Consider the following 25,690-nt stretch of genomic DNA (forward strand, 5'->3'; position numbering starts at 1 on the left):
GTAAACTAGGCCAAGTAAAACATTTCTTCATAAAGTAATTATGAGAATGCATCTGGTCACCTTAGATTCAAAGTAACTTTGAATTCAAGCAAATGTGATAATGGGAAAAATTAGGAAATATAAAATGGAAAGAAAATTAAAAATAACAGAAAATAACAAAAAATTGAAAGAAAGCAAAAAAAGTTGGTTTTAGTAGTAGTACTAAAAGCAGTAAGAAATAAAAACTTTCTGGAAAAAAGAATACAAGTTGAAGGCAACTTTGAATCCAGTTACTATTAAATAACCTCAGTGGTGGGTAGACATTTATTTATTCTGTCAAAGAGACTGGCAAAACTGCCACCAAAAGTAGGGCTCTTTTCCAGACTGTTCAGGTTTTTCAGCCAAATCTCTTTTTGACCTGTTCCATCCTGGACTTCCTTATTACATTTAAAGTCAAGAATTGTTAAGAGTGTTCTGCACTGAAGAGGGGTACTTTTTTCTCACTTCATGAATAAACAGTGTATCCACTGAGAACTAATTCAGAAAGATCCCAAGATGAGTGCAAATGGTTTACACTCAATTTAGAACTTTTAGGAGTTAATTGATAAAAAAAGAGCAGCTACTTGGACCCCCTGCCCTCCACTTACTTAGTATAAGTATTTTCTTGAGAGGTGGGATACTCTTATAAATTAATCAAGCTCTGAAGACAGAGATCTACTCAAATATAATATAGATTTTCATATCTGCTTTATAGCATTAAGTATTGCTTTCCCCATATCTCTTTGCACTGAAACAAAGTTACTTTTACTTTGATTACCTCATAATTTTGAAAGTTCAAAGTAATATATGCATAATTAATCTTAGCATCATGTTCTTCCCTCTTTTAGGCAATAGAAGCTGAAGTTCCATCATCAGAAAAAGATGACAATGCACTTAGTGTCAAAAAAAGTGAATCTGAATCAGAATTTGAAGAATCCTTAACAAAAGGATTGAGAAGACAATCAACTCGGAGAAGCATGAAAAAGCCAGAAGTACAAAATGATGATCCTGATGAGAAAACTAGTTCACCTGTAAGTATCTTTGCAGAGCTGTTAGTAAACTTTGATTCCTTTCAACAAAGTATCTTAAAATTAAATTCATTCTCCTGCTCTAGAAAAGTACAAGAACAAGGAGGCATTTGAAGAGAGATGTGAAAAAACATGAGAATTTTCTAATTCTAAATAGCCTTTGACTGATAATATTCATAACTTGTTTTGTTATTCTCACCATGAATGATTATACAAATAAAATGGGACTTTAAAAATCTATAACAAGGATGAGTTTATTCTTGAAAATCAATTTGCTATAAAAGAAATATACTTACATATATTTGCATACCATACCGACATAGTCTATACAGGTTAACATTCACTTTTGGATCAGAAACAGAACATTTGGCCCAACATACAACTCTTAAAACAAACCTTACAAATAAAACATCCAACAAATATGATTGCATTCATATTTGCAGCAAATACTTTCCTGTTATAAATTGCTTAATGAACAATTACTTGAATTAATCTAATAATGGATTACACATAATATGCCCAGAATTAATAGTTCAGTCACCATTGACCAACAGCAAGAGTATTGATCAATGAAAATGATATAGATAAACTAAAATATGACGACAAGAGCTGTAGATATATTCTAACAGCTCTTTCTTCCTTGTATTAAAATAATAAAAATAAATGTACAATCAGTTAATTATTCATGTTATTAAAAAGTATACATTTTGACTTCCCCTGAGTAGATTCTGGGAGTAGTAAATTGACTCTTAATCCCTCTTTTTCTCCATATTTCTCCAAATACATACATGTTTGTCGTAACAGAATTCCCATTTTTTAGGACGAAGAATTATCTCCAGCTTCATTTCTGAAAATTATGAAGTTGAACAAAACTGAATGGCCATACTTTGTAGCTGGAACTTTATGTGCAATTATCAATGGAGCTTTACAACCTGCATTTGCAATCATATTTTCAGAAATTATAGGGGTAAGTTTGAATAAAATACGCAAAAAACTATAAAGCCCACAAAATTTATTTCTAATAAAACCAGGTCTTAAACAATCACTGCATAATGAAGCTGAGGATTGGATGAAGTGCTATTACAAAAATCTGAGTAATTATATGAGATTTACAAAATCCTAAAAATCTTGCTACAACCTGAAATTTGCTTGTTATACCTATAATCATATGTGTAACATATGCTCAAATTTTATATGAATGAAAATGACTACCAAACACAGTTATTGAGAAATATGGGAGGATTTTAGATTGTTAGTTGTTTAAAAAAAAAGTTATTTTAAATATTATTTTATAGATTTTTTCAGAAACTGACAAGACTATTTTAAGAGAAAAGAGCAACTTATATTCAGTGCTGTTTTTAGTACTTGGGATCATTTCCTTTTTTACCTTCTTTTTTCAGGTATGTTTTATTATTTTAGCTTTATTATAATTGTTCATCATGTTTTAGAAACCCGATCTGAAATATACTAAAAATTTGTATCTTCTTAATACATGTCTCCAACTCAAAACAGAACCTGCTTTTATGGTTCTAGATGTGCCTTGTGTTGAGTTGAATCTTTTTTGACCTAGAGCTTCTCTTGTGTTAGAAACCTTTGAACATATTCTGACCTCTTAACTTAAGCACTTCCTCTCTTCAGCAAACACATCTCAGCATGAAAGTCTGGATTCTTTCACTCTTTTTTCTATTGCCACCTAACGGCCAACTCCTCCAGCCTTTACACTGTACCACTCCCTTCTAACCCTAAAGCCCTCCTATTTGAATCTGTTAGTATTGCAAATCTACGAATTTCCTGCCTTAGCTCTCCAATTTTTACTCCCCTAACCCCTTCCCCATTCAAGTCTTATCTTACGTGAGTCCCCCCTAAAGATTCCCATGCCCAGTTCCTCAAATAACACCCATCATGATGATATTCAGTTCCTCCTGCTTAAATACTAATGGTTGAACAGTAATACCCCATCCCCTGCTCTCACTGATCTCTATAGCTATCTCAACTTTTACAAAAAAAGTATTTTAACTTTACCCTAATTCTTACATGTATCTAACTGCTACAACAGTGCCACAGTAAAAAAAAAAAAAAAAAAAAAAAAAGTAGTAATCAGAAGGTAGTAATCATACAAAAACTTTGGCATTTAAATATTTTCCTATATAGTCTGGTTTATAATTTCTGAATATGTTTGTATAGTTTTATCCATTAAATGAGCCTACACAGTGAAATAATAAAGTGCACTTGAGAGAGCAGGATAAAGACTCTCTTGCAAAAACTTCCTGGTTTATTTATGGAATTGTCTTGTTGCACATGCATGCAAGAAGGCCTTGAGTATAGAAGACTGAGTTGTAGAAGGCTATGGAAGGTTTGCTCAATTTATAAATGTTCAGATAATGTTTTAAATATGAGTAGAAAGAGTTCATTGAGATGTAACACCCCCAAATTAGTGAGAATGAAAAAAATTTAAAACATTCTTATAATCTCTTTATACAGTGCCCATTCTCTGATGTTCTTTTGTGATTTTTTTCTAAGTCACATACTTTTGCAAATTTACTGACAGTATAGGAGCACAGTGAAGATAATGATCAAAGTTAACTGAGAAATATTTGCTGATTGGAATATGCCATAATAATTTTTCTTAGTATCACATACTACAGTTGCATCTGTGGTTTGTATTTTAAGAGTATTCAATTTCACAAATGTAGATTCCTACCAATTAATATTTGTAATCACATAAAGGTGGTAGTGAGCTAAACAAAGCTAATTATAAACACTGATGTCATACTAAAATGTTGGAAGAGTGCATCTTCCCAAAATTTTAACTAGCATATTCCTTTTTGTATCTTGTTAAATTGATTCATATATCTGGCTAAAAATATGTTCAATTCATTATAAAACATCACTTCTGTATTACTGCTGATAGCTATGTCAGTTTGTGTTAGGATCCCAGGGAAGAAATCTTAATTCCCTTGGAGTCAATAGGAAATTTGCGATTGACTTCAATGAACCCAGATTGCCTTATGAAATCTTTAACCTAAAACGAGTGGCCTAAAAGCCACTTGTTTAAATCTGACTTAGATCAAGTCAGATAAAAATTAAGTCAAAGGGTTGATTAGTGATCTTTTCCTTGAAGCATGCTGGTGAAGCAGTGCTGGGAAATATTGCTAGGCTCTATATGGTTTTTTGAGAAATAATATTTGAATGTCTGTATTGTGAACCTACTAGAATTTATGAATATTAACCTTGTTTTTACATTTGCTTTGTGCAATGAGGACTGCAATATTTTGTACATTGACATTGTAGAGACAATGTATCTAAAATATTTATTGAATAAACACACAAAATGTAATCGTATGCTAAGCATTGTACCTTTACTCAAATAGGGTTTCACATTTGGCAAAGCTGGAGAAATTCTTACAATGAGGCTTCGATTCATGGCATTTAAAGCAATGCTTAGACAGGTAAAGATAATAAATATTTTGATTTCCAGGGTTTTAAAAATAATTAATTGTATAGATATCATAAAATAACTGTATTCTACATTATTCTATCATAATATGACTTGGCTACAGAGAATATTTTTTAAATCAGTCTAGAACCAATTTGGTTAGTTACATGTGGTTAAGCAAAGCATCCTTAGGGGGATAGTCTTAAATCAATACAAGTACAAGAGCTTTTTATGTACTTCTTGCACGGACTTAGATTTACAGCCAAGTTACTATTGCCTGACAAGTTGATGTGCACCAGCAGTATCCCATTACGTGTTCGTTTGTCTGCTTTGCTTTCTTGGTGCCCTTTCTCCCCTAAAGAAATGCAGTCCAGTGCAGCCTACATTGTAACTCTTACTTCAAATGTCTGATTTAGATTGTTATATGTATAGATATGTTTTTATTTGTTTCTTGAAGGTCTCTTTCAAAGAGTTCCCAAATCTAAAATTGTTGTTCATTAATACAATAGTGAGATTGTATACTGAAATCTAAAGCCACTTTCAGAGAATTAAAATATAAATATTTCATAGTGTTTTTAAGTAATTCATGTAGTTATCTAAATTGTCCTTAATCTTGCATGATTTCAGGATCAGTATTTTAGATTTTCAAATATACAATATAATATTTCTGGAGTTTTATGTCTTGCACATAAAGCTACATGTAGACGCAGAATTTGATTCATGTAGACATGACTATTTGCAATGCGGACAGAAAGCTGTTGTAGTCTGAAAAACTACGATTTATAGATCAGCCTCACTGAAAACCTAATGAAAGAGCAATCTTATAATTGAGTCTTGAGGTCACAAATGCCTGTACTACATCACCAGGTCTTCATTCAATGCATATTACACATGACATTTTAAATCATATATTTGGTCACATGGTGAATAAATTATAAACTGTGTACCTGACCCCAACAATTGACTTTGATCAGATAGACCAGTGTGTTTTGGGGGGGTTTTGTCTCATAAATTCCAAATAAGCCTCTTCAATCTGCAGAGAAACAAAGCAATGAATTGGGAGTTTTTACCTTGAAAATGCTCTACACTTAATTCATCCCCAAACAGCTTTGCAATTGTGAAGATGGACATCTCCAAGGAGAGGCAGATTCAGCAGTGGTGGGGGAGGGTAGATTTTGGTTTTGAGAATCCCCCGGGCTGCTCTCCTTCCTTCTCAGCAGTGACAGTGTGCACATCAGATCATCCACAAGCATACACCATTTTCTAAAAATATTCATTGTGCAATGAAGGAATTAGACTTAATTAAATATGCAGAACTGATGCACTGCCACATACACAGTCTTCTGACACTGAACTCAGTTATATTAGGTAGACCTCAGTTTTACTTTACAGTTTATATGAAATGTTCGAAAACTGGTCCTAAGAAAAATGTTTCTTATTGTAGGACATGAGCTGGTTTGATAATTCTAAAAATAGTACTGGAGCATTAACTACAAGACTTGCTAATGATGCCTCACAAGTGAAAGGAGTAAGTAAAATTTTGGTTTGGAATTTTTCATATTTGGTTTAGTGTGTAGTAAAGTTGCAGCTTGGATTTGACTGGTTGGATAACAGTCTTGACTTTGACAACTAAAATTTACTGTAAAATGATAGCTGGTATAGAATGCACTGATGTGTTTTATAACAATGATGGTAATATATGTTTAAAAAATAATTTCCAAGTAAACCTTTTTTAAGTTTACTACTGTGCTGTATTGTGATGTTCATTATTAAACAAATTAATTGGGAATCTCTTTATCTAAGAAGTCTGTTTAGAGATACCTTATTTAGCTAAAGATATGCATCTAAATTTGCTCAGTTTATGACCTCCTACTATTTTTTTGATAGTACAGATTCCTTATATGAAAAAAATTAGACATAGTAGCAATAGACTTCCTTTTCCTTGTTACTTTTTGGTGATTCTTTAGAATTGATTTGTGGACTTTCAGGGGTCTGTAATATTAGGCTAAAGAGCATTGCATGTAATTATTCATGTATGCTTAAGTAAATTTTTACTGCTACATGGTTATGTGCTTTTTTCCTGAACTGAGGAATTCTGTAGTATCTTTGGCTTTATAAGTTAAACATTTAATTTTCTTCTTCACTGGGCTCCATGTGGTGACTTATAAAGCTAGCTGCATGATCTACAAAATGTGACAGATTTTAATGTTTAGCTATAAATGTAAATATGTGATATGCTTAAAGTCTGTTCAGCTTCAAGAGCAGAATTTAGAAATTGCAGTGCAAATTTAATTAGTCAGAACATGGGGAGAGAAGAGTTAAATGTGATCTAGATAATTTTTTACAAAACCATTTAAGAAACTCCCATTTTGAAAAATAGCAAAACTGAATTAAGACTTTCTAAATAGCGTTTTGAGAATCAGGAATATTATAGATGAAAATGCTTTTCTTATTTAAGATGCAGTCACTTTAGCAAGAAATGTCGTTTTTCTTCCTCCAGGCAACTGGTGTCAGACTGGCATTAATTGCCCAAAACATAGCTAACCTGGGGACTGGAATTATTATATCATTAATTTATGGCTGGCAGCTGACCCTGCTACTTTTAGCTGTTGTGCCAATCATTGCAGTGGCAGGAATGATCGAAATGAAGATGTTGGCTGGGCATGCTAAAAAAGATAAAGAACAGCTGGAAGCTGCAGGAAAGGTGGGTCTAGAAAAGTTTATCTATTTCTGTGTAATGTATAAAGTCATGTTTACCAAAGCATTGTTGGTGGATGTATTACTTCCAAGTACAGAACATATCATAATATTTAACTTCCAGAGACAGACAGACTCTATGTAGTTACACTAATAGGCCTACAGAGCGTAACACCTCTTCAGTAATAATTGAAGACTTATGTTATTAACCAATATTTATTGTTATAATTGATAAACCCCATAATGTGCTAAGCACTATTCAGGCACATTCTTTTCTCCTTCCTGTTCTGATCATCTCTATTTTCCTTATTTTGCAACCACTTCATTTTGACATTCTCTTTTTTTCTTTTCTGTTGACCCTTTTTGGCATGTCATCTGTCTTACATATATTATACTGCTCTTTTTTTTTTCTCTTTCATCTTATTAATGTTTGCAGGGATAATATGTATATATCCACTGGTTTCTGAGTCTGTTTGCCATTCCTTTATTTCTTGAGTGGAAGAGAAAGATGAGAACTGAAAAACGAGAAGGCTAGACTCTTGTTTAAGAAATTAGATGAAGGCATTTAATGTCACTTCATTCCAAAAATCCTTTTGGGACAGAACAACTATTTCATCACTTCCCAGATATTGCTTTCTTCAAGGTAAAACTTTTCTAAAATCCCTTCCTATGTCCTACTGTTTTTAAAAGTCGTTGAGAAGAAAATCATTTATCTAAGGCCACAGACATAAGCAATGGTATTAATCTTCAGATTTGGTGTTTAAATGTATGTGTCTGCATATGTGCTAGCAGTTTAATGTCCCCTTATAGTTATTGGAGATGCCATAGTGTCTGGGTGGCCTCCAGCTGTCATTTCAGAAGGGTATGGGTCTACTCTATGTTCTATGTCGTATCTGCTGTGCCTTACCCAAATGTTTTGAGTATCCTAGAGCATCTCCAATGGCACAAGCCACCTGTATGTGGGCAACTGAATGAGTCCTTCCCACTCCAGTCAACGATCCTGGAGAAAGAGACTAGATAGGCACATGGTGCCTAGGCAGCTGAATTGCTTTCTAGTTCTGTTGAATAGGTATCCATTGACTACACTGATAGCTTAGACACATAAATTCAGATGTCTTAATCTGGATCTGAACCCCCCAAAAAACCCCTCCTATTTACTAAATGGGTTTTATTTCCTTCCATCATGTCTGTAGATAAAGTTGCTGAAAAACATTTTTGTCCCTCCAAGTCCACAGGAAATTCTGCATAATCATCTTTCCATGGGCTTTTTCGTACAAGTCAAAGGACGCATTTCCTTTCCTTTCAGCTGACTACATTTCTTCTGCTTCTTCTTTCTAATGGATGAACATTTATTTCATATTGTTTTGTTGTAAGATATGACAGAAAAAAGTTGACAATTCTTTGAACAGGCACTAGAGACTTTCTTAATGCAGCAGATTGGGAAGAGTTAGCACAGGCGTTACAAAAATTTATGATTTTCTTGCAAAGCTTGAGAAAATACTTTCTTTTCTTAGCAATGTATGAGTTTACCCTCTCAAGGCCACCTAAGCAATCACTAGACTGCAGGCATTTTATTCAATTACCAATTTTTTAAAAATTGTTTTCCTTCAGTGAAAATGGGGTTCTACCTGGAAAATTTGCTTTGTGCAAGGGGTTGCTGAACTTAGGTTACTAATGAAAAAAAAGACTACTCCTTTGAGTATTGGTGAGACAATATAACTAAGAAGAATAAAATCTATTTAATTTCTTTGCTATCATTAACATTGTGTATTACATTCAAATCAATGAGTTAGTTATGTGCGGATTTTCAAGCAGTGGCACAAGCATTACTGAGGCTATAAGACAATTATATCCCTATATTTTAGAACAAAGATAACAGTATGTCCCGGTTTCATCTGGGATAGAGTTAATTTTCTTTTCAGTAGCTGATATAGTGCTGTGTTTTGGATTTAGTTTTGGATTTAGAGAATAATGTTGATATCACACTGATGTTTTAGTTGTTGCTAAGCAGTGCTTACACTGGTCAAGGACTTTTCAGCTTCCCCTGCTCTGCCAGGGGCACAAGAAGCTGAGAGGGGGCACAGCCAGGACAGCTGACCCCAACTGACCAAAGGGCTATTCCATACCATATGGCATCATGCTCAGTATAGAAACTGGGGGGAGTTGGCCCGGGGGGCAATGATCGCTGCTCGGGGACGGGCTGGGCATCAGTCGGCAGGTGGTGAGCAGTTGCATCACTTGTTTTTTTCCTGGGTTATGTTCCTCTCTCTCTCTGTCTCGTTGTTTTCCTTTTCATTACAAATTATTATTATTATTATTATTATTATTATTATTATTATTATTATTACAATATTTTATTTTATTTCAATTATTAAACTGTTCTTATCTCACCACATGAGTTTTCTTACTTTTGCTCTTCAGATTCTCTCCCCTATCCCACCAGGGGGGAGGGTGAGCAAGTGGCTGTGTGGTGCTTTGTTGCTGACTGGGGCTAAACCACGACACAGTACCACAGTTCAAAAGTCTTTGGTAACAGTTCATAAAGAAAAATGCTTTCAGGTCTGTGGTATAACTTAGATAAAAGTAGCAGGGTATGGAGGTTATTTGTTTTTTGTTTCAGACTGTAGGCATTTGAACTGTATGGTGAATTGCCATAACTCTGGTGTCCTATAGGACATAACATAAAGGATCACTTTTCAGAATAGAATTTCATTCTGTTCATAGAATCAGAATAATAGAATATCTCACTTTGGAAGGGACCCATAACGATCATCGAGTCCAGCTCCCTGCTCCTCTCAGGACTACCTAAAACTAAACCGTATGACTAAGAGCGTTGTTCAGATGCTCCTTGAACTCTGACAGGCTTGGTGCCGTGACCACTTCCCTGAGAAGCCTGTTCCAGTGACCGACCACCCTCTCAGTAAAGAACCTTTTCCTAATGTCCAGTCTGAGCTTCCCCTGATGCAGCTTCATACCATTTCCTCGTGTCCTATCGCTGGTCACCAGAGAGAGGAGATCAGCACCTCCCCCTCCTCTGCCCCCCTTAAGGAAGTTGTAGACTACAATGAGGTAGCAGCTCAGCCTTCTCTTCTCTAAGCTGAAGAAACCAAGTGACCTCAGCTGCTCCTGATAAGTCCTGCCCTCAAGACCTTTCACCATCTTGATCGCCCTCCTCTGGACACATAGTAGTTTGATGTCCTATTGCCTATCAAAGGCAATATTGAGGCACCCAAAACTGTACTCAGTACTCAAGGTGGGGCCGCACCATTGCACTGTAGAGTGGGACAATCACCTCCCTCAACTGCCTAGCTATGCTGTGCTTGATGCACCCCAGGACATGGTTGGCCCTTTTGGCTGCCAGGACACACTGTTGACTCATATTCAACTTGCCATCAACCCAAACATCCAGATCTCTTTCTGTGGGGCTGCTCTCCAGTCTCTCATCCCCTAATTTGTGTGTATAACCAAGATTACCCTGTCCCAGGTGCAGAATCCGGCACTTGCTCTTGTTAAATTTCATATGGTTGGTAATCGCCCAGCTCTCTAGTCTATCCAGATCTCTCTGTAAAGCCTCTCTACTCTTGAGGGAGTCCAGAGCTCCTCCTAACTTAGTATCTGTCGTGGTTTAACCCCAGCCGGCAACTAAGCACCACACAGCTGCTCACTCACTCCCCCCCGGTGGGATGGGGGACAGAATTGGAAGAGTAAAAGTGAGAAAACTCGCAGGTTGATATAAAGACAGTTTAATAAATAAAGCAAAAGCTGCACATGCAAGCACAGCAAAACAAGGAATTCCTTCACTCCTTCCCATGGGCAGGCAGGTGTTCAGCCATCTCCAGGAAAGCAGGGTTCCATCACACATAACAGTTACTTGGGAAGACAAACGCCATCACTCCGAACATCCCCCCCTTCCTTCTTCTTCCCCAGCTTTCTATGCTGAGCATGATGCCATATGGTATGGAATAGCCCTTTGGTCAGTTGGGGTCAGCTGTCCCAGCCGTGTCCCCTCCCAACTTCTTGTGCACCCCCAGCCTACTCGCTGGTGGGGTGGGGTGAGAAGCAGAAAAGGTCTTGACTCTCTGTAAGCACTGCTCAGCAGTAACGAAAACATCTCTGTATTATCAACACTGTTTCCAGCACAAATCCAAAACATAGCCCCATACTAGCTACTATGAAGAAAATTAACTCTATCCCAGCCAAAACCAGTACAGTATCATCGCCAAACTTACTTAGTGTACAGTTGACTTCTGCATCCAGATCATTTATAACAACATTAAAGAGCATTGCCCTAAAATTGAGCCCTGCAGAACCCCACTAGTGATTGGCCGCCAGCCTGATGTAACCCCATGTACTATAACTCTTTGAGTCTGACCCATCAGCCAGTTGTTCACCCACCATATTATGGACTTGTCTAGCTGTATGCTGGACATTTTGTCCAGAAGGATAGTGTGAGAGACAGTATCAAAAGCTTTGATAAAATAAAAAAGAAACACATCTACTGGCTTCCCTTGGTCAACTAGATGGGTGGCCTTGTCATAAAAGGATATTAAGTTAGTTAAACAGGACTTTCCCCTCATGAACCCATGCTGGCTATGACCAGTGACTGCATAGTCTCTCAAGTGTTTTTCAATAACTCCCAGAATAACCTTCACCATAATTTTACCAGGCACTGGAGTGAGACTGACAGGCCTGTTGTAGTACAATAACTTATTAGAAGTGCTCATGCTTCTCCCTGAAGCTTCTCTCTTGCTTTTTGTGTAAGTGCTCAGTTCAGAAAGCTTTGTGCAGAACAGGGACTTTACTGACTTCTAGCCATGGGCTGGAAACAGATGGAGTTCAAGGAGCTAGGTCCAGAGAAGCACAGTGTTCCAAAGCACTGATTCTCAAAGAGCTTTACAGAAAATATGAGCCATGTCATACGCCAAATGCAGTAACAATATTATGTAAAATAAATGCATATCTATTAGATGGTTTCTAATTTCTATTAGATGGCTTTTATATTTATTAAAATATAAAATAACATTAAGATTAAGCTTTTATAAGTTTTAGGATGTTAAAAAACATTGCCAGTCTCTTGGGAAAAAAAACCTTTCCCCAGCTTCAAATGTTTAGATGCAAAGAATCAGGGGACTCACCACACCTGTGGGGAAAACCCAAGTATATAGAGGAATTCAATGCTGAAGAAACACCATCATTATGTAAAGCCCTTCTTTTATAATTTAAATTTGCATGAATATAAATATGCAAGCAGATGTACCTGATTTCTCACCTTTTTCTGGGCAGACGCCATCTAATGGTTAGCTTCAGATTTATAGCTTGGGTTATCTACACCACTGTGATCTTGTACCCCATGGCCAGTTCTGGTTATTAAGATGAAAAGGTCACTCATTCTTGAGTCTTTTGTCTAGATATACTTTCCTTTGGTTATATTTTCCCTTGACCTTACTTTATGGTCTTTCTTCGACTACAAGCATAAAGCATGAAATGTATATTTCAGCAAAATATCTTAAAGCCTTGAGGGACTTCTGTAGACCTTGTCTACAAAAGTCTAGCTACATTACTGTTGACATTGTCCTTATTAATTTCCTGCTAATGTATACTTTCTTGTACATACAGTTCTCTGAGTTATAAACAGACTTATTACTGTGCATTTGTACAGTACATAGGCTCATAAGTGAGCTCTCCTGCTAAATACCCATCCTTAGAAATGAGACTGTTTGGCAACTGAATAGAGCCTAGGTATAGGTGTTTAATACTATTTGAGACGCATTGGGAAATTGAAAACATCCATCCCTATGGGACTGTCAGGTATAATACAGTACATGTGGGAATCCCTGCCCTCCCAGAGCAACAGCAGTTGAGGCCAACTGGAATACCCAACATACCACATATTGCACCAGAGGCAATGTGTAGGTCATGGACTCAAGCCCAGTGTTTTAGCCAGAGGTGAATAGAGGGATGCAGCACTAGTTCCAGTGTCTAAAGAGATATGATTGTTCCAGGTGTCTTCTGTTGGCCATTTCTAAGCATCATCCTCTTCTACATGCATATGGACTTAATTGACCATACAGGCTCCTAGCCTCACTGTGTGGTCATTGAGGAAGAATTTATGGGCGCCTACATAGACTTAATGGACTACATAAAAGCCTTGAATCAGTTGTTCCCATAGGCATGCGTCTACTGCCTTCAAATGTTACTAGGTACCTTTGTGTATGCAAATGACTCAAGTCTAAAGAATCTGCAAGCTTAAAGAAGGTATTATTGATCAGATCAAATATATACTGCTGAGATCTGTTAGGCTCTAGGCACATAGGTAACCTGGAAATTCTGATTATAGCCCAAACTCAGTGGACTGGAAGTTGAATGCTAAATTGCCATTTTTCTTATTGAATATCTTCTCCATAATTGTCACTGCTGTCTAATGGTTTTTAACTACTTATTTATAGGACATTAAAGAGGTCTTATCAGAAAATTATGAGCATCATCAGAAAATCTCACTGTCATAAAAAGAAAAATGTAAAATGCTTACTTTTGATATCAAAGGTCCATGATTTTAATAACAATTATAAAAAATATAAAATTATATTCCAGCAGATGCTTTTTATTAGTTTAGAATAAGGATTTGCAACATAATCTTAACTTTTGATTAAAACATTTGTGTTTCTATTGCAGATTGCCACAGAAGCCATAGAAAATATTAGAACTGTTGTTAGTTTGACCCGAGAAAGAAGATTTGAGTTGATGTACGGAGAACATTTGCATGTACCATACAGGTATAATAAAAATAACTAAGCTAAAAAAATCTGTATTTAAATTATAGAATAAATTACAAACATTTACTTGGACTAACATTGATTTTTTTTTTTAGTGTGTATGACTTAATGTATGATTTAATTATCTCAGAATTAATGTAAATATTTTGCATAATTTTTATCAACAAATGCAACCATCAGCCAACATTTTTGTTCTTTGATTTAATTAATTTTCTGTGATAATATTGGTATCTTCTATTGCAATGTCACTTGGTTTGGAAAAATGTGAGTTTTAAGTGAGCGTTGGAAGTCATCTAATCTAACCTCCCACCTGAAGTGTTTCAGATATTTAATTAAAAACTTTTAAATGTAAATTGAATATTGCATTAAGCCATTTTATAAAGTATGAATGTGATTGAAAACATTTGAATAATTACTTAGTGGTTTGTGAATGAAAAAAAAAGAATATAAATCTGCCTGGACTAAATCAAAATTAAAAAGTCTTAAGTGAAAAACTAAAAAGATACTGTCAATTAAAGTTTTTTTTGTTCTAGAATGAAATGTTTCATTTTCAGACATCCATGAGAAAAGTAAAGGAAATGACAGCATATGTACACAGGTACGATGTGAGACAAGTAGGGGTGCTGCTAATGCATTCACCAAAATAATTGAATGGTTTGAGCACAGTGCAGGACGTAAAAGATATTACTTTAGCTTTTTTCTCAGGCTGCTAGGTTTTGAGTCCATATCTCACAACTTGCAGGACAGTGCCTAACAATTCTCAGGGTTGACATTGATGGGATTGCTCCAAGACTTTCATCTTAATGTTGTTCTAGTATGAATAAGAACTTATTGCCCTATGGGTCAATTTGTCTGGAAGAGATAGGACATGTGTTTTTCAGTTAATGTTTCAGTGCGTGTTCAACCACCGATTAGGCAAAGAGTTTCTATTTTATGAAAGTTGAGCTTAGGCCTTCTGTTATACTGGATTAATGCACAAATCAGCTATGTGAAAGAGAAGTGACAACAGCCTCTTAATTAAAAAAAAGCACACTTGTGAATCTGGCTCCTGTTTGGGTTTGGGTTTTTTCCAGAAGGAACCATACAGTTGTGACTTAGTAACAGCATCAATAAAATTAAAGTATTTTCTTTCTTTTTTCTGGTATCATTCATAGTTACAGAAAATTTTCTCTCTGCCTTGCTTTTAGTTATAGGCATAGTTTTATAATCCAAAATCTAATTTCTGCATCATACATGCTGGCTTAATCTTATTTGAGAGAGGAAATTTGACTGATTAAATTGAAAAGAAACAGATTCTTGAGTGCATAATATTGAACTGTTTAACATCTTTGTTATTTGGTTAACATAAAATTACAAGTAAAGAAAAAATGACACAAAAATTTGACTTTGGCTGAAGGTGAGCTAATAGTTCTGCTCTTTTTTTTTCTTATGTGATGCAGTAGTACAATTTCAAACGTGTTATTTACATCTTCAAAGTGGTAATCATGGACTGAATTGTAAAGTGTTTTAACACACAAACTATGAGATGGTAAGACAATAATTATACATAGTAGCTAAGGTGTCACCTTTTTCTGCACCCATATTCCAAGCTGTTCTTGGAAGTAAACAAAATTCTGGAAACAAAACTAACTTTCTCTTGGACACAGAGGAGACAAGTGATTGTGTTGTTTGAGCATGAGTTCACATCCCTTTCATAACAGTATCATCTGAAGTCAATTAATTGTTTTTTGCATACTAGGACTTAAGTATGATTGCACATTTTTATGAAAATATGCATTCTTTCTTACAGAAATTCTGTGAAGAAGGCACATATATTTGGATTTTGTTTTGCCCTTTCACAAGCAATGATGTTCTTTACCTATGCTGGCTGTTTCCGGTTTGGTGCCTATCTAGTGGTAAATGGACACATGGACTATAAAAGTGTGTTTTTGTAAGTATCTGGTTTGCAATCTTTTTTCTGTCAATCCAGACAAAGGTCTTTGTTTACTGCTAGGGATACCATGAATCCATTGGGTAAGCTATAAGAAAGCAGGCAAATGTACTTAAATATAATGAAAGCATATTACAAAGTGGATACTCTAGGTGACTACAGAGTCTGAGCTGTTCAGATAGGCCTCATTTTGGATTTCCTTTTCTGTATTTTTTGGGGACTATTATGTTTTCCAGAGGTTGAAACAGTATCCTACTTATGTCATTTTGTTTATTCTCACCAATCTTATTGTTCATGTAGCTGTGAGGTGCTCTGTATATTCTACAAAAAGCATAGTTGTACCTGTTTATTGGAGCATAATAATATTGTGAAAATCTTTTTAAGAATAGGTCATCAGCATCTTTGTTATTTCTATGTCAGGTTTATTCACTGAAATTTGACATCTTCTCTAAAATACATGTTAAATAATTGGAGAACAGGATTCCATAAGGTATATGCTGTTCACTATAAGGGAAGGATAACCAAATTATTTTAGATGACATTCTGATAAGAAGCTTGTTCACTTAAATGAACTGATTTTGTGTGGGAAATGAAAGTATGAACCATGAATGTAAGAACAGTATGTAGAGTACTGTACAGACCCACAGTCAGGTGGAGCATTTTATTTTTAATTTAGACAGGTACTTCAAATAAAATATTATTTTAATTTGCAGTATTCTTAGAAGGCGTATCCATTGCAATCTGAAATTATACAAGGAATAGTACAATTATTTGTCTCTAAGGGTAATTCATAGGCTTTTAAGGGCAGAAACTGTACAAAAATTAAAGGAATTATTTTGAAATTATAAATTATCCTTAGCTTCTTTTATATTTTGGGTTTATAATCACTGTTTATCCAATCATTTGCCATAGTACCTAAAAGCCCCTATCATAACCAAAGCCCCATTCTTCTAGATCATACATAAACTCAGAAGAAATATAATTTATGATTTAAGAGGCAGTAGCTCAATATAGGCCTATAGAAACAAGCATGAAACAAATGAGTTTCTACCAGTACGGATATCAGTGACCTCAATACCTAAGAAAGGTCAATCATACCAATTTTTTGTTGGCAACCTGATTAAAGATAGTTAACACAGCTCATTTTAAGTGGAAGATGTTGGAAAGTGTCTGCATCCCATCTGCTAGCTGAACATCTCTAGCCAGCTGGGGGAGGGAACTTCCAGTGGCTCGGTTAGATTTGGAAGGAATTGTCTGACCTAAAACTGCGTGAGCCCTTCTAGGCTCTTAAAATGCGGAATAAAACAGATTAGTTTATATAGCTCTGAAGATAAAAGATAAAAATTAATATAAATGAATTTATTTTACTTTGCCTTAAAACAGGCTAAGAGGTCTCATATGTCGATTACCATTTCTCAGTGATGAGTAATCCTATGTTCTGTGGCAGTAATTAGTAGCTGAGGACAGCAGGTTCTTAAATGATTCTAAAGTAGCCTGTAAAGATACATCTACATTCACCATAAAGCAATAATAGTGTAGTTTTCAACCTCTTTTTGGTGTTATGAACCCTTCAAATATTTTCCAGCAGAGCTGTGATAGCAAATTAAACCTTTATTGTCAGCTTGTTACAGGCTTGATTTCTTATTTTCATTGATGCCTTAAAAATGAATCACTAACTCCCAGAGGTCATTGAATCATAGAGAGGAAACCACAGCAATAGTAAAACAGGATTAGAGTTACAATTTTACCATCCGGCTACCACTTTACTCCTAGCCACCGTTGAGACTTAATATAGTTAACCAGTATTAATAATTAAAGAAGTTAGTGCTAATAAGTAATGAAAATGTTGAATTTGGAATGGAGGCTTGTTTATCTCACTTCATTAAAAGAACAAATTTTTGGAGCTAAATGAGTAATTAAAGCAATAATAGTTGGTTACTACTTTATTCTTTTTAAATTTAGTCCCCTTTTTTCTCTGAGTAAAAGAAAAAGTTGACTGGAGCCCCATTTCCATTGTCCTTTTCTTCATTGTCTATTTGTTGATATTTTTTTTCCTGATTTCTTTTATAGAGTGTTTTCAGCTGTTGTATTTGGTGCAATGGCATTAGGACAAAGCAGCTCTTTTGCTCCAGACTATGCCAAAGCCAAGATATCAGCAGCCCACTTGTTTCTGCTGTTTGAAAGAGTACCCTCAATAGATAGCTACAGCAAGGAAGGAGAGAAGCCCGTAAGTAAGCCATGTGTAATGGGTGATATTCTTTATTGACAATATGGACAGTACTCTTCTCACTTCCTTCAAACTGATTTTTCCTCTCCTTCTGATTACTTCCTTATCTCAATGTATTCTCAACACTTTATCCAAACACAATATGGACCAAGTTCTCTGTTGTGAGTCCAGCTTTTGTCCACACTGTCTAAAGGTTATTTGTTTTGAAAATCTGGTTAGGGTACAACTTCTGTGGAATTCAACCAGTAGAATTATGAGCATTTGCAAAATAGTTCAGTGCTGTACTTTGATTTTATAGCTTCACAAAGATTCAGACCACAGAGTTAAAGTCAGCATTCCAGCAAATGCAAAACTCTATTGATTTCACTGGGGAAAAAAAAAGACTTCTGCAATTCTATCTGAATCATCTATCAAATTGTCTTAAAGATGTAACAGTGATACTATTTCAATTATAGGAAACATTTGAGGGAAGTATAACGATCAAAGATGTGGCATTTAACTACCCAAACCGACCAGAGGTCAAAATCCTCCAAGGTTTGAATCTAAAAGTAGAAAAGGGACAAACTCTGGCTCTTGTTGGTAGCAGTGGCTGTGGAAAGAGCACTGTTGTTCAGCTGCTTGAGAGATTTTATGATCCACTTGATGGAGAAATGGTAAGTACTTTTGTAAGAACATGTCAACACGTTAAGTGAGGGTGTGCTTATTTGGTTTTGTGTGATGTGATAAACTATAATAGATATTTCTAGTTTTATTTTCTAAATATTTTTAATGTTAAAGACAAGCAGTGGCTCATCTGGGTTCCTTTTTTAAATGCGATGAATAATATAATGGAAAAAGTCCTGGTTTCCCACATTATAATGAATTAATGAAACAAGATCTGTGTGGTAAAAATATGCCTGATCCACAGCCTTATGATGGCTTTGAATTCAGAGCAAATTTCCTGAGGTTTTTATGTTAAGAATACTTTAAAAGTTATTAAATATACGTTATTATATAGTTATTAAATATATTAAAAGTTATTAAATATCTATGTTCTTTCCTAAAACAGTGAACAATGACAAAAATAATTTTTATCATAATTTTGACTTGTCAGAAACATCTTTCAGAGTATGCCCACTTACCAAGCAATAGATTGTAAATACTTTTAGTAATTTTGGTTTAAAATACATCTAGGTATTGTTTATTGCCATTTTCTCTTTGATGTAAATGTGCTCAGAGATTTTGTTTGAAAAAGAACCCACACTTTTTGGGTTGGATGAGGTGAGAATAAAAAGGATTTCAGAACTTGTCTCTGCAGAGATACTCACAAAAGATAAAGCAATACTTAAATAAGGCCTACATGCAATAGGCAAGATTTTTTTGAGGTTGGAAATGCCCATACGGGTCCACTGTAGCAAACTGATGTGTAGAAAGAAGTAGCATAGGTGCGCCAAAAGTATGTTTAACCAAGTGCAACTTCATCACCAATGTTTTTGTCCTTGTATCCATAAATAACAAATAATGGTTTACTGAAGGGAAAAGCACAGACCTCTGGCATAGAAACCACAAAAGCGGTGGACTAATTAATAAGCTCAGTTGTGCTGTGAACTGAGTGAAAGGAGTGTATGCTTAAAAGTGCTGTCAGAAGAACCGCTGTTCACAACAGCGGTGCTAGTCTGGTAAAGAGAGTAACTATGCCTAAAAGTTGTGCTATTTGGTATAATGGATCCAAAATGCATAATAACTGAGTTCTCTAGCTTCGTCAGTGATTTTTCACATCAAATAAGGAACAGGAAGCAGACCTTAGCAGCCTGCAAATCCATTAGAATTCTAAGGAAAAGAGATGGCAAATATCTATGTAGCTGAAAGCAATTTCTTCTTTCTAGCTTTTTTTTTTCCCTTTACATCTGCAGATGTAGAAATGCTGCCACTGATTTAAGTGGATTTTGAATCAGGTTCATTATGATCTCTTTCCTTTGAAAAACAATTATAATGGCTGCAAATTGGCTGTTCTAGCACAAACTGTGGAATTAGTAGATTAATCATGTCCAGGAGCCATGCTATGAAGGGGGCAGTTCTTCAATTACCCAGCTGATCATGTCATTCAACACAGAGCCTGAGCACTGCACTAGGTGATTCTAGTGGAGATGTAACAGCCCTCTTAATGTCCTAGTATATTTGTGTCCAAGTTGATATGACTTGTATAATTATGAAACTGATCTATCCAGAAAAAAATTTTCTGTTGTCATTTATCTAATAGACAATGATAGCAACTCAGTAGCCAAATTTAGCAGAAGTGTGACAGAGTGGCCGATAAAGAAAACTGACTGCAAATGATATCTTAAGGAATCCAGAAGTAAATTCATCCATTGTCAGCCATTACATAACAGTTAAATTTAAGATTGGATACTTAGCTTAGAAGTGCATGAATGTATGAACCCCAACTCTTCCTTTATTTTAATGGAATACTAGTGCCAATCTGTTCCTTTCAGTGGGAATATATATGCAAAATAGAGGAAATTTTTCCCACTGATGAAAGAAATGACAGAACTTTACCCAAAATTATTTGAAGTTGCCTCAGCATATCCTGTCTTCCACTGTCTTCAAAATCCTGATGAAATCCTGAAGCAAAGAAAAGGACTGAGGCAGCAGAAGGGACTATCCTCACTTTTATATAATAGTCCTTAGAAAATTTTGGAACATAGAGGAGAAGGAGGGGAAGGGATTATGTGAGCTTTCAATATGGTATCTCTAAGGAAAGAGCTGCAATTGCACAACTTCTGTGTATGAATTTACAGTAAGTCTCAAATACACATATAGCCATGTGACTGAAATTTAAAATGTTTGATTTCTCAGCTTTTTGATGGCAAAAATACAAAGACACTAAATATCCAGTGGCTGAGAGCTCAGATTGGTATCGTCTCACAAGAACCAATGCTGTTTGACTGCACTATTGCTGAAAACATCGCATATGGAGATAACAGTCGGCAGGTGTCACACGAGGAAATTGTTAATGCAGCAAAAGAAGCCAATATTCATTCCTTCATTGACTCTCTGCCAGATGTAAGTTATTCCTTTTCTCTCCTACTCAGAACTGGAGGTGACCTACTGTGGCAGGGAAAAACTGTGTCCATTTGTGATTCCCTGGGGTACAATAATTCCCTGAGATGCAAATAGATCTGAAAGTGATTTTTAAATCTTATATTTCTTAATTGCATTTACCATACTTATTTTTACTCTGGGAGACTCCATTGTCAGATGGAGAGCTGAACATTTAAGATATCAGGGAAGAAAATCCACAATTATAACTAATTGAGAGCTGGAAGTGTGGGGTGGGCTTTTTTAAGAGAGTTAAACATTTCTTTTTAAGCTCCTATTTATCTCAAGCATATGTAAAAGACACTGCTAGACTGACAAGTTTCTTATGCATTTCTTCCAGTTATACCTAGTCAGAATTTAAATTTCTAGTATTCCTACAGTTCAAAAATTACTAAGTTTTTCATATATATATCTGACCAACACATAATAATGTAAGAATGAATATCTTGAGTCAGATGAAAGGTCTGCCATGCACAAAATCTTGTCCCAGGCAGTGACCAGCAAGATGTATTTACAAATAAGTATTCAAAAAGACTAAATATTTAATCACATTTCCTCTGAATTCTCATCTAACTTTGCATACTTTGTGACTCAGGAACTTCCTAAGATAGAAATCATGTTTTATTATTTAATAGCTCTGGATAGATTTTTGTTGTGTGGGTTTGACAAATCAATTTCTAACCTATGTCAGCTTGTATCCAAAACTTCCTGAAGCAAGAAGGCTGCCGGCTTAGCTGTATGTTGTATATATTCAGCTTAATTTCAGGCTGTTAAGCTGCTTTTTGCATTTCTTGATGAAATACAAAGGCCAATGATTTTTCCAGATCATGTTTAGTTTCTAATGACTTATCAAGATCTGCTCTTTCCAAAACGTTGTAGAGAAATCTTGTGATATATAATGATGTCTCATAAAACTTTGGTGCTTTTTGCAACCAAATATATAATACCTTGAAGACTACTGTGACCTACATGTGAGTTTGTCCGGAGACCTGACTAGTTCTCCTTAACTGACATAACTAAATTAAAAGCATAACTGTCCAAAACTGTAGTATAGATATAGATAAAGTGTATAAATGTCTATGTCTCTATATAGATATAATATCTAATTTGGCCTGAAACTGATACATCTCATACATTGCTGTTTTTTTCTTCAGGACAAATAAATGTGCGTAGAAGAACTGATTGGTTAGGATGCTAGCTTGGAGTTTTTAAGGTCAGGGTTTGATCCCTAGTATTGTCATAGACTTTCACTGAGCTTTGGTATTCTATGTCCTGATTGAGAATAATGTTGCCTTCCAACCTTAGAGGGGTTGTTGCTTTGACTTTATGAAATGCTTGATGCTACAAAGAAGTGTCCTAGTGAAAGATCTATAGATCTATGGCAGATAGCAATTCTGGTCATCTCTTTTCAGAGAGCTATTGGAATGGAATATGCAGTTTATGGATGGCTGGTGTCAGGGTTGATATGCTTAAATATACTTCAGAATCAATTTGCATTCATAATCTGAACTTAATACATTGTTTCTAGAAATACAATACCCGTGTAGGAGACAAGGGAACTCAGCTTTCTGGTGGTCAGAAACAACGTATTGCTATTGCCCGAGCTCTTGTACGTCAGCCCCAAATTCTGCTACTGGATGAAGCTACATCTGCCTTAGATACAGAAAGTGAAAAGGTAACTTGATTGTGAGCCAGGAGTCCGGAATCTAAATCCATGTTTGTTTGTATTATGATTATTGTTTTCACTCCCACAGATTAAAGCCCAAAGCTGAAAATATGGTGTTTAATGCAAATTACATATTTATGCTAATAATAGACAAATATAAAGGTCTTAGTCCTCCTTGCCAAAAAAATGATATTTTTTTTTGCATCTGTATGTCAGTAGGCAGATTGAAGTAGCAATGAAGGCGGCATTTATTTGCCTGGAATTCTTCAGGCTTCAACTGGAAAAGTGCTATCAAAATTGAATCAGAAACTGAAAAGATTGAGGACACTGCCAGAGAACGTTTTTTCTGGGAAATGGCCAAATCTTGCTTTCATAATTTTTCTTGCTTCTTTCATTGCTCTCCAGTCCTTGCTATATGTTCATGGCTAATATGCAAACTTCCAGTGAAAAAATTGCTAGAAAACTTATTTCTTTTTTAAGCCCAAAGCTGCAAACTTGGTATAACAGAAGTACAATCGAGCTGTAGAAAATCAACACAGATTCTACAAAAGTACTTACTATTAATGAGGCAAATATAATCTGAAAAGCTCAAACCCTATGGACTAAGTTTTGATCAATTCTAGGCATAGAAACACAAGGGTTTTGGGGAAAATGCAATTAAATAATTCCAGGATTCTTTGTTTTCTTAATTATGTGCCAGTTAGGTACAGAAATTTCATCTCTTATTTTATTCTGCATTAATAAACATAAGGAATAAAGAAAAGAAAGCAGTGATTCTTATTAGTACTTTTCTACCAGTGATAGCTTTAAGAAAAACATGATTAATGAGACTCCCTGCGAAATCATGAGAATTAGCATGATAGCAGTTGACCCAAGATTACTGACTTAACTCCCATATATAAATAATCAGCCATGGAAGGGACCTCTGCAGGCCTCTAATCAAACCTCCTCTTCAAACAAGCGCCAATACTGAATTCAAACTAGGTTGCTTAGTGCTATGCCCAGCAGGGTCCTTGAAAGTCTCCAAGAAGATTCAACAAGCTCTCTTTTGTCCCTGTTCCAATGCTTAATTATCCTTGCAGTGAATATTTTTCTTATATGCACTCAGAATGTCCCCTGTTACAATTTATGACCATTTTCTCTAGTTCTCCTACCATGCATCTCAGTAATGAGCCTGGTTCAATCTCATCCTCTTAGTTATCATGGCATCATCCACTGTGACAGGTTTGACTCCTTGCCAACACAGGCTAACTCTAAAACAGGAAGCTAAAGCCACAGATGTTCCCTTTCCCTCACTGTCATATTACAGTTTACTTCACAGATGGCAATTGAAGTATATCTCACGACAGCTGCCAGAATAATTCACCTTTTGGTTTGTTCATTGTGCAGATTGTTCAGGAAGCACTGGATAAAGCCAGAGAAGGTCGGACCTGCATCGTGATAGCTCACCGCCTCTCTACCATCCAAAACGCTGACAAGATTGCCGTGGTCCAGAATGGTAAAGTCATAGAGCAAGGGACCCATCAGCAGCTCCTGGCTGAAAAAGGCATCTACTATTCTCTGGTCAATGTTCAAAGTGGGTCATGCAACATGTAAATTAAAGGCAGTACTTATGTCTGAATTGTCACTGTAATTATTTCAATACTGCTATTTTTGTCACTGTAATGATTTCAGTATCAATAGTCAGTCTTCATACTTTTGGGTTTCCTCCTTCCTTTTGTAAATCCTATGAAAACAAGAAATACTAAGTAAATATGCACCAGTTTCTCACTACTAGTTTTCATTATTGAAACCATTCTACTATGTGGCCAAAGCAGAGGCCTATTGCACTCATAAAAGTAGAAGCATGCTAAGCCAAATGTAATTAATATTAGCTTGCTTTGAACTCTGTCAAAATCACACTAATCAGTCATGTCTGGTAAACAACCTGTAAACACTTTCATGCTGTGAAAGTGTGAAAACACTGTGCCTATGTAAGGCACAGACAGTCCTGGCCTATTAGGCTTGTTACCAACTTGTTATGAGAACTTGCAGGTCAGCTGGAGCCTGATGCCAGATGTCTCTTGTTATGATGTGGAGTTTTAGCCTGGTATGACAGCAAAGGTCTTGAAAATATGGGTGCAGGCTGAAAACAAAGATCCCAGAACTGTAAGTACCTCACTGATGGTCAGTTACTTATCACTGAAGAGGTGCAACCTTAAGAGCTGGGAAAATACTGCTTTAAATATAACACAGAAAAGAAGCAGCAGATAAGAAAAAACCCACAACTGATGGGCAAAGCAAGGCACTTGCTGCAGCCTGGGAAAGTAGCATCTGCAAGTCTCCCAAAGTCCCAGGGGTCAGAGGTCAAGGGCTAAGAACTCTCTAAAGACTATAGTATTTTATAAAAGGTGAAAATCTTGAATTTGGGCTTGGGGGGGGGGGGGGGGAAGGAAAGACACCTTTTTCAGTGTTAGCTTTCTTCATTGAAGAGCTCTTGAACCTGATCACCCTGATGACTAAGACTCTCAAGGACTGTAACCATCGGTGCTAATTACATGGCATCAGCTCTGTGGTATTGTATATTAATTGCTAATTTAAGATGACTGTTAAGGACTAACTGCTTTGAATATGTAGTAATAGTGATTAATAACTATTAACCATTAGCAATGTGTATTGTTAATGAATATCTATGCAGTAAAGTTTTGTTTCTAAGTTTAAAACTGGCCTGATTAATCAGTCTTCCACACTTCCATCATAGTAATTTCTGATTCCCTGAGATTTATACATGTGATCTGTCTTATCTGCATGTAGATATTTATACACACACAGCCTAACCGATAGGTAGTTAGGCTCAT

At 35.7% G+C, this 25,690-nt stretch overlaps 1 protein-coding gene across 2 annotated transcripts in view; it reads left to right on the forward strand.

Moving 5' to 3' along the window:
- ABCB1 (ATP binding cassette subfamily B member 1) overlaps nt 1–24,449 on the forward strand; it is a 45,303-nt gene extending 20,854 nt beyond the window's left edge. For both annotated transcript variants that reach the window (XM_072851505.1, XM_072851506.1), the window contains exons 15-27: nt 867–1,049; nt 1,867–2,013; nt 2,342–2,446; nt 4,418–4,495; nt 5,927–6,010; nt 6,983–7,186; nt 13,852–13,952; nt 15,742–15,882; nt 17,953–18,109; nt 18,565–18,762; nt 20,945–21,151; nt 22,716–22,862; nt 24,243–24,449. In XM_072851505.1, the coding sequence (XP_072707606.1) occupies nt 867–1,049; nt 1,867–2,013; nt 2,342–2,446; nt 4,418–4,495; nt 5,927–6,010; nt 6,983–7,186; nt 13,852–13,952; nt 15,742–15,882; nt 17,953–18,109; nt 18,565–18,762; nt 20,945–21,151; nt 22,716–22,862; nt 24,243–24,449 (1,959 nt within the window). The remainder of the gene's footprint in view (nt 1–866; nt 1,050–1,866; nt 2,014–2,341; nt 2,447–4,417; nt 4,496–5,926; nt 6,011–6,982; nt 7,187–13,851; nt 13,953–15,741; nt 15,883–17,952; nt 18,110–18,564; nt 18,763–20,944; nt 21,152–22,715; nt 22,863–24,242) is intronic.
- The last annotated feature ends 1,241 nt before the right edge of the window (nt 24,450–25,690 follow it).

This window comes from Ciconia boyciana, chromosome 2 (assembly GCF_034638445.1).
Source record: "Ciconia boyciana chromosome 2, ASM3463844v1, whole genome shotgun sequence".
NCBI classification, from domain to species: Eukaryota; Metazoa; Chordata; class Aves; order Ciconiiformes; family Ciconiidae; genus Ciconia; species Ciconia boyciana.